The sequence below is a fragment of the Onychostoma macrolepis genome, chromosome 17, assembly GCF_012432095.1.
Source record: "Onychostoma macrolepis isolate SWU-2019 chromosome 17, ASM1243209v1, whole genome shotgun sequence".
Classification (NCBI taxonomy): domain Eukaryota; kingdom Metazoa; phylum Chordata; class Actinopteri; order Cypriniformes; family Cyprinidae; genus Onychostoma; species Onychostoma macrolepis.
In genome coordinates this window covers 8,126,051-8,135,490 of record NC_081171.1, presented here as the reverse complement: position 1 = coordinate 8,135,490, position 9,440 = coordinate 8,126,051, and the positions used below count along the sequence as shown (strand labels likewise).

The 9,440-nt window shown below is 37.9% G+C and overlaps 1 protein-coding gene across 1 annotated transcript; it reads left to right on the top strand.

Annotated features, from left to right (window-relative positions):
- Nucleotides 1-7,170: 7,170 nt before the first annotated feature.
- On the top strand, nt 7,171-8,613 carry gja10a (gap junction protein alpha 10 a). Its single transcript, XM_058750037.1, has one exon. It carries the CDS (start codon nt 7,171-7,173, stop codon nt 8,611-8,613), a length of 1,443 nt encoding a protein of 480 aa, XP_058606020.1.
- The last annotated feature ends 827 nt before the right edge of the window (nt 8,614-9,440 follow it).

The window sequence follows — 9,440 nt, the reverse complement described above, 5'->3', positions numbered from 1 at the left end:
TTAAAGCCACTTCACTAATTTGTGAAGCTCAATTATCTTTTGCTGCACATCAGAAATATATTCTTTGGGTTTTCTCATTGTGATGGATGATTAATTTGGAATTTGGCCTTTGGCGTTTTGTTTTCCCTCCTATTTATATTTCTGTAAAACAGGAAGCCATGGCTGGATAATTTCATGTTCATAATCACACTGGTGTGCTCAAAATTGTGAATATGAATGGCAATATATTTCAGATATATTTTACTCATAAGAATTTCTAGGGGTACCAGTAATTGGTGTCCAACATGTATTTGAGAAAAAACATTTATTTCATAATGATATTTTCCCCCATTTAAAATTATTATTCTCCAATAAAAGCTTAGATTTTTGTGATTTTTTTAATATAAAAGATCAAAAGGATTAACAATGCAGATTTATTTTCACAGCCGCCTTTGATCATATTTACCAAGGGTGCCAACAATTCTGACCATGTGTGTGTGTAGGTTGTGGTTAAGCTAATGGTACAATGATGCTATGTTAGCGAACTGAGTACTTTTTTGTTCAATGTTAAGTCACCCATGGAATAGTTCAGAAATTATAATTAACATCATTTACTCACCATGTTGACTTTCAAACAAGTTTGAGAAATATTCAGAATCGAAAAACTGGCTTCCTTTCGTTGAGCTGGAATGTGAATTGAAGTGGCCAACTCTACAAGATGCTCAATTGGAATTTTAATTGGAATGACAGAAAGAAGAATTTGCCGAATAGTGATTCAAAGAAATTCAAAACAGGTAATGCATTCTGGGAAATGAAGAGTCCCATTCTTGTGAAATATATCAAATGAATACTTGGAATGTTAACACTTTAGTATAGAAACCAATTCTCACTGTTAAGTAGTTACTTATTAACATGCTTATTATTAACATATTAGCTGTTTATTAGTACTTATAAAGCACATATTCTGCATGACCATATTCTACATCCCTTATCCTACCCAATACCTAAATTTAACAATTATCTTACTAACTATTACTAAGCAGAAAATTAGAAGTTTATTGAGGCAAAAGTCATAGTGAGGTAATATTTTGTTTTCTATAGTACAGTGAAAGTTAATGAAGACTGGTCTATCAAAATAAAAAAAAATAAAAATGGAGCGCCAAATCAGCATATTTATCACGTGACACTTAGGACTGGAGCAATGAATACTAAAAATTCAGCTTAGCATCACAGGAATAAATGATATATTTTTTAATGTATTAAAATAGAAAACCATTATTTTATATCATAATAATATTTCACAATATTATCATTTTTTCACCCTGTTTTTAATGACTTAAATATTTTTTTTATACATACATGTCATTATTTCCTGAAATTCCTTTGTGTTCCATGTAAGAAAAAAATAATATAGTATGGGATGGTATCATAGTGATTAAAAATGGACAGAATTGACATAAGTTGTATATTTGTATTAAACTATTACTTTAAATGTGAATAAAATGTCTTCACTCCAACTATATGAAGTTAGATTGTGTGAATTGAACTTTCAGTCAGTCAATTATTAATGACAAGATGAATAATAAAGACCTTTCTTTTAATCCTAGATGGAATTACTGTAAGTTACATAGTTCTGTTCTTGTTATTGTAAAATATCTAATATATTGTTCAGTTCTTCAGTCCGTGTACCTGTACAAAATGTAACTAAACTGTTTTAATTAAATTGCAATTATAGTTGCGTAACTTGTGAATGAAGAAAACTGTTTAAAATGCATGTAAGAATGCAATCTGTTTTATTGTGATTGATGATACATGAGAATTCATGCCATACATGTGAAATCTATTAAAGGTTTGATGAGTCAAATGTTATATAACCCTCAGTTCATGACCCGCCATGATCTCTGCAGCACAGCATTTCTGTTTTTGCAGGGGTCTAACAGGTCAGATGCATCATTCTGTGTATATATACAGTGTCAGATTTCATTAGTGAATCTCATCTATTCATAAACACTTTATATCTTTTCCACTAAATGATTCATGGTTATGTTCACTACAAAGTTGAAAACGATCTAATACTTTGAAACTCAAGCACAAGGCTAAAATAATTAAACTAAAAAATGCAATCCTCAACATTATTTTTAGACGTTTTCAAGGGAATGCTATTCACACTCTGTTCTTTGCCTCGTTCACACCCTAAACTTCTTCTCAGTAAATATCCGCAGGCGTGCTGGAATCTCATTATCTCCAAAGAGTCAGATCAGGGCTGCACGAGTCTGTATTGATTGAAATAGATCAGAGTGAAGTAATCTATCAGCATGGTGGACGTCCATCCCACTGCCTCCATCCATTTTCGAACTCCCGGCCCAAACAACAAAATGTTTCTGCACTACAACAAAAACAAAAGGCTGTAGCAGTGGCTACGGCTACATTTTTCTGTTATACATTACTACAGATTTAAATATTTTGATTTTGGCAGTGATTTTTTAATAGTATTTAAATTGGCAGTAAGAATAAAACTCTGAACAAAGAAAAAAAAAAAATTATGATTGGCTCCATAGGCTAAAGAGAAGCTAAGCCTAGTAATCTACGCATATAACCCCTTTTTTTTTTAGGCAAGTTCCAGGATTGGATGTCATGAAATATTTTTAATAGGAATGAACTTAGGACCCCCCAATCTGAGGGTTGTCTCCCATAAAAAATCACTACAAACCACTGTGTATTGTAAATAATATAATGAACATATTCTTAAAATAATTGTGTTAGTAAAACAATATAAACGCAAAAAGCATTTTAAGTTTAGAAACGTTTTGAGTCCCCCTCCCTTGCCTCATAGTGGTTTGGTCCACTGCCTGCTTTCCCCCTTTCTAACCCAATACACACGAGTTTGGTGGACAGAACAGAGTTCTTCAGTAGTTATGTGTAAGTAGGCTGTCAAGGCTTTTTTCACTTTAGACATCGGATGAAGTGATTCTTTCTCTTTAATACAGATGATGCTGGATAAAATGATGATATCCGATGTATTTTTCTACGAGCGATTATAAGGTTACCTAGCTTAGCTTGTTTAACAGCGTAGCTTGTCACCCACTATAACTAACACGTGTGTGTGAACTGATATTAGGCTAATATTGCACAACACGAATTCTGGAAATGTTGGAACGTTCTTAAAATTTTAATAAAATGAAAACTAAAAGACTTTCAAATCACATGAGCCAATATTTTATTCACAATAGACCATAGAGAACATAGCAAATGTTTAAACGGAGAAATTTTACAGTTTTATCCACTAAATGAGCTAATTTCAAATTTGATGCCTGCTACAGGTCTCAAAAAAGTTGGCATGGGGGTAACAAAGGGCTGAAAAAGCAAGAAAATTTGAAAAGATTCAGCTGGGAGAACATCTAGCAACTAATTAAGTTAATTGACATCAGGTCTGTAACATGACTAGCTATAAAAGGGATGTCTTAGAGAGGCAGAGTCTCTCAGAAGTAAAGATGGGCAGAGGCTCTCCAATCTGTAAAAGAGTGCGTTAAAAGATTGTGGAATACTTTAAAAACAACGTTCCTCAATGTCAAATTGCAAAGGCTTTGCAAATGTCATCATCTACAGTGCGTAGCATCATCAAAAGATTCAGAGAAACTGGAGAAATCTCTGTGCGTAAGGGACAAGGCTGAAGACCATGATCTTCGGGCCCTCAGATGACACTGCATCACTCATCAGCATGATTCTGTCATTGACATTACTAAATGGGCCCAGGAATACTTCCAGAAACCACTGTCGGTAAACACAATCCGCCGTGCCATCTGCAGATGCCAACTAAAACTCTATCTTGCAAAAAGGAAGCCATATATGAACATGGTCCAGAAGCGCCGTTGTGTCCTGTGGGCCAAGGCTCATTTAAAATGGACTGTTTCAAAGTGGAAAAGTGTTCTATGGTCAGACAAGTGCAAATTTGACATTCTTGTTGGAAATCACGGATGCCGTGTCCTCCGAGCTAAAGAGGAGGGAGACCTTCCAGCGTGTTATCAGCATTCAGTTCGAAAGCCAACATCTCTGATGGTATGGGGGTGCATAAGTGAATACGGTAAGGGCAGCTTGCATGTTTTGAAGGCACTATGAATGCTGAAAGGTATATAAAAGGTTTTAAAGCAACATATGCTCCCCTTCAGACGACGTGTATTTCATCAGGACAATGCAAAACCACATACTGCAGCTATTACAACAGCATGGCTTCATAGTAGAAGAGTCCGGGTGCTGAATTGGCCTGCCTGCAGTCAAGATCTTTCACCTATAGAGAACATTTGACGCATCATTAAATGAAAAATATGTCAAAGACGACCACAAACTCTTCAGCAGCTGGAAACCTATATCAGGCAAGAATGGGACCAAATTCCAACACCAATACTCCAGAAACTCATAACCTCGATGCTCAGACATCTTCAAACTGTTTTGAAAAGAAGAGGAGATGCTACACCATAGTAAACATGCCCCCGTCCCAACTATTTTGAGATCTGTACTTAGCAGGCATCAAATTTGAAATGAGCTCATTTTGTGCATAAAATTTCTCAGTTTAAACATTTGTTATGTTATCTATGTTTAGTTATGAATAAAAAATTGGCTCATGTGATTTGAAAGTCTTTTAGTTTTCATTTTATTCAAATTTAAAAACAGTCCCAACATTTCCGGAATTCAGGTTGTAGACCTAACATTACCGATGTGTTGGGTTTTGCTCAATATAATGTTAAGTGGCAGATCAGTGGGCTTTGCTGCTGCACCTAAAATACTATGTGGATTACGCAAAATAATTTAATAATTATATGAATAAAAATATGACCGCATGGTGAACCTATGAACCGACTTCATATTTAAACAAGGTCATGCTGTGTACACATCTATCCTTACAAGTGCAATTTTGTCTGTATTAATTGTGTCCCTTTCAAAAATTGCTCTTGAGAAATTTTATATTTATTGTCCCCCCCTACTGTTAGATGAAATTTACACCCTTGGAATCATGTGTGATTGGTTCCAATGCGCAAAGCTTACAAAAATATGATGCAACATGGCCACGTTCACACAGCAGCAGAATACAGTTCAATATTTGAGTCACTAATACGGATAAGTTCACACAAATTTCAGTTATTAACGGGATTGACATCAGCATTCCAGAACGGAACCGTTCTGGGCTGCGTTTCCCAAAAGCATCGTAATCCTAAATTGATTGTAGAACCAATTGTCAACTATGGAGCTATGATCAATTTAGGATTACGATGCTTTTGGGATACGCAGCCCTGGACAACTAGTTGTCTGTCATGTCACACACTGCGAGAGCCGCTCCACCACTGTGTGAACAGGACATTTATATACTCACATCTATAAGTAAAGCACTGACAGTTTGAACATATATCAGAGCATGCCTGCCAACCAGTCTTTCATATTGTGATGCCTTTGTCTCTTGTATAGCTGTGCATTTCACTTTTTTATCATTTCAGTTAAACTCAAATCAATATTTAAAGTTATTTACTTGGTGAGCAGCCACATAATAAGTGGGATAATACAGTGAGCCACTCATTACTGCAAAATAAACCCCTTCACAATGGTGTAAAACTAACAGGGTTTATTTTGGGATAATGACCATGTAGGTTTCAGCACATGTAGCCTATATGACTTTTTGCACTTTAAGTACAATTTCAACTAGTTGCAATACCCTACAACCTGTTCCTCAGTGCACATTTTGACCCTAATCAAGGCAATTAGATACAATGAGAAACCGCAGAATAAAGACCGATAGATGGGTTTCTGCCATTTGCTTGGTACCGCATGAACTCATTATGTAATGCGACGTCCCTGATGTGACTTCTGGCATTTGCAGTTCAAGCTTCTGCAAGGGAAAATCAAATCAATCTCCCATTGACTCTGTCAGCATGTGATGGAAAGCTAATTAAAGGCCCTGAGGGAAGGCTGGTCATTTTATGAAGCATGTAGTGTGATCGGCGAGATGATCCTGTTGTGCAGTGCCTGAAAGGTTCGTGCAGGGACGAATCAGGATAACAAAATCACGTGCATGTGCTGATTGGTGGATCACGGCTTGCCTCGTTCCCCCCGTTGTTTTAATATAAAACCATGTTTTTTTTAATCAATTGCTATTGAATTTATAGGGTAAATGCACAATATTGTGCAAATATGCTTTTAATGAGATTTGCGCCACATAAAACTAGAAAAAAGAACATGCTAAACAAATCACTGCAGTATTGATGGATTGAGTTTAGGAGGGGGGGCCTGATGCAATCGAGTGCAAGGTCTTTCATTTGACATTGAGTGCTCGCAAATGTAAACACCATGGAAAGCTTCGGCACAAACTCAAAGAGGAACACAAAGGAAAACGGTGAAATAGAGTTGATAAATTCCACATGCATTGTTTTGTTCTAGGTGCAGGGTTAAATAAAAAGATCAGCTTTTGAATACTCCATCTAACAGACATCCAGTTAGCTATGAAACTGGGCTTGAATTGACTAGAATTATAGATTACACAAAAGATTAATGGTTAAATAGGATGGATATGCATGCCTACAGAAGTTTGAAACCCATTTTCTTGTTCGAGTCAACATAGTAGTACTGGGCTTGCATAAAAACGGCTTGCTGGAGAGCAATATCATGAAATTTTGTGTGGCAGAATATTTTATTGACTGCATGAGGGACATTTGGTTGGTTGGCATTGTGGGTAACTTTTTATGCATGTGGGGGTGCTGTTTTCAGCAATTGCTTGATAAGATCTGCCATGGGGCATTGTCCCGTCAGTTTCTGATCAATTTCTACATCCTGTGAACTCGCTGCATGCAACAACTGTGGGGAACATTCACTGTAGCCCAACATTATGCAGAGAGACTGGCTGCGCTTTAATGTGCAAACTCCATGGCTGTAGAAATGAAGGAATGATTTTCCTTATCGGGGAAAACATGCTTGTTTATATTCCAAGGAAACTAGACTGCAAATCCCACTGAAATGTAAGTTGATTTTAGTTTGGTTTTGTGGATAAAGCTTTGACTGGCTTAGTCATTTCATTATGTTAGTGCTTATAAACTATAATTTGGGCAGAATTACATAGGAACTGTTTGTGCATGACTTTCTAAACTTGAACAGTAGGCTCAATTCCTATTTTCTTTGTCTTAAACTAAGCACGGACATGTGGCGGTGAAGATGGGGGACTGGAACTTGTTGGGGAGCATTTTAGAGGAGGTTCATATTCACTCCACCATCGTGGGTAAAATCTGGCTGACCATCCTGTTCATATTCAGAATGCTGGTTCTTGGCGTGGCAGCCGAGGACGTTTGGGTGGATGAGCAAAGTGAGTTCATCTGCAACACGGACCAGCCGGGATGCAAGAACGTTTGCTACGACCAAGCGTTCCCGATATCGCTCATTCGCTTTTGGGTACTGCAGATCATTTTCGTTTCCTCGCCTTCGCTGGTATACATGGGACATGCTCTGTACCGACTGAGGGCTTTGGAGAAAGAACGGCACAGGAGGAAAATCCAGCTGAAAGCCGAGCTGGAAGAGACAGGAGGCCTCTTAGAGGAGCACAAGAAGTTGGAGAAGGAACTGAGGAAGCTAGAAGAGCAGAAGAAAATTAGGAAGGCTCCTCTGAGGGGCTCCTTGCTGCGCACATATATAATTCATATCCTTACCAGATCAGTGGTGGAAGTGGCGTTCATTGTAGGACAGTATATCTTATATGGGATTGGACTGGATCCTTTGTACAAGTGCGAGAGGGTGCCTTGCCCAAACAGCGTGGACTGTTACGTCTCCAGGCCGACGGAGAAAACCATCTTCATGGTTTTCATGATTGTCATCGGAGGGGTTTCGTTGTTCCTGAACCTCTTGGAAATATCCCACCTGGGGGTGAAAAAAATTAAACAGACTCTAAGCGGCCTCCAGTTTGTCAAGGACGACAGTCTTTGCAAAACCAAGCACTCGACCATTCAGCAACTGTGCGTAATGACGAATATGTCGCCCCACAAAAACCCACAGTTGAAAACTTTTATCCCACAGGGGCAAATGGATCCTCCGCTGTTCTTAACCAGTGCTTACATCGGCTCAAGCAACGACTTGCTGCGTCACAACAGTTTCGCCGCAGCCACCCTCCCGGTGTCCTGCATAACTCAGCAACCCCGGCAAATGCGCCAGCCAAGCCAGGGAATGATCCATGAACTGCACTCCCAAAGGTCCATGGAGTTACTAGAGGACCGGGAAAACCGTGACCAGCATCTAGAGAGCAATAACGGCTCAGAGAGGGATGTTAGGCCTTTTAACTCGGGTCAATTGGGTCCTGAGGGTCATACAGAAATACCAGCCTGCCTTCACAACGCTCTGCACAGGCCCAGCCATGTGCCAGAACTGGGGAACGACACGGTGGAGTCCTCCGAGAGTGACTTCTGTCAGCCCAACAGGAAAGCCAGTTTCATGGTCCGTATGCCCTCAGACAGCATTTCCGGCAGTCCGTCATGTCCCTCCACAAGGAGTTCAGAGTCCGAGCTGGGCTCCCTCAACGACCTGCCCATGAACCCACCACCAGGGGGAGGACGACGGATGTCAATGGCAAGTAGATGCAAACGACACCCATATACTGAGCTGGTCACATAAAACCTTTCTTATCCAAAATTACTTTTGGGAATGTTATTGTGGATCAAAAAAAAAAAAAAAAAAAATTATAAATAATATATATATATGAGATTCTGCCAGCTACATTCAATAAATTGAATTTTATTGATTATAATAAATAATAATTGGAAAATAATCAATGATCTTTAATATATAAATAAATCAATAAGATTTCATATGTATGTTTATATTTACACTTTATATATTTTATGTTACTATTATTAATAATAAATATTTATGGCCGTTTATTATATTTCATACGTGTGCCTAATTTGTATACTGATATGAAAAATTTCTTATTTACAGAGTGTATTCTTGGATATCTCTTCCATCATGAAAAAGTGAAAGTAAGGACAGAAGGACAACAGGAATGTAACAGGCCGTTCATGAGCAGAAATGAATGGAGATATCAGTGACAAAGGGGTTCACTCTGATCTGCTCTGCTTGGAAAGCACTGGTCTAACGCAGCTTCATTGTGGTATAAGTAATGTTGTTTTGTACTGTTAATTTTTTTTTTATTGTAAGCACCTTAATTTACCAGTAAAGCACGGTATACATTTTTTCCATGTCTAATTATGGAAGCCAAAAGACATCTGTGCATATTTATAAAAGCTTCAGACCTTCAGACAGCTGGCAAAAAAGAACATTTTTAAATCATTTAGCTTACATCCATAAAATGTGATGCAAGCTGATGGACTCTTACATCAAATTCTGAAGAAAATAAAAGTTTTCTTATTTCCAACAGTGTTTGTGTTTGAATTCAGGGTGAATACGGATCATGCAAATTTTATACTCCTCAAAGCAAATGA

Excerpts from the sequence above, each read along its gene's own strand:
- gja10a (XM_058750037.1), top strand. The coding sequence starts at position 7,171 with ATGGGGGACTGGAACTTGTTGGGGAGCATTTTAGAGGAGGTTCATATT.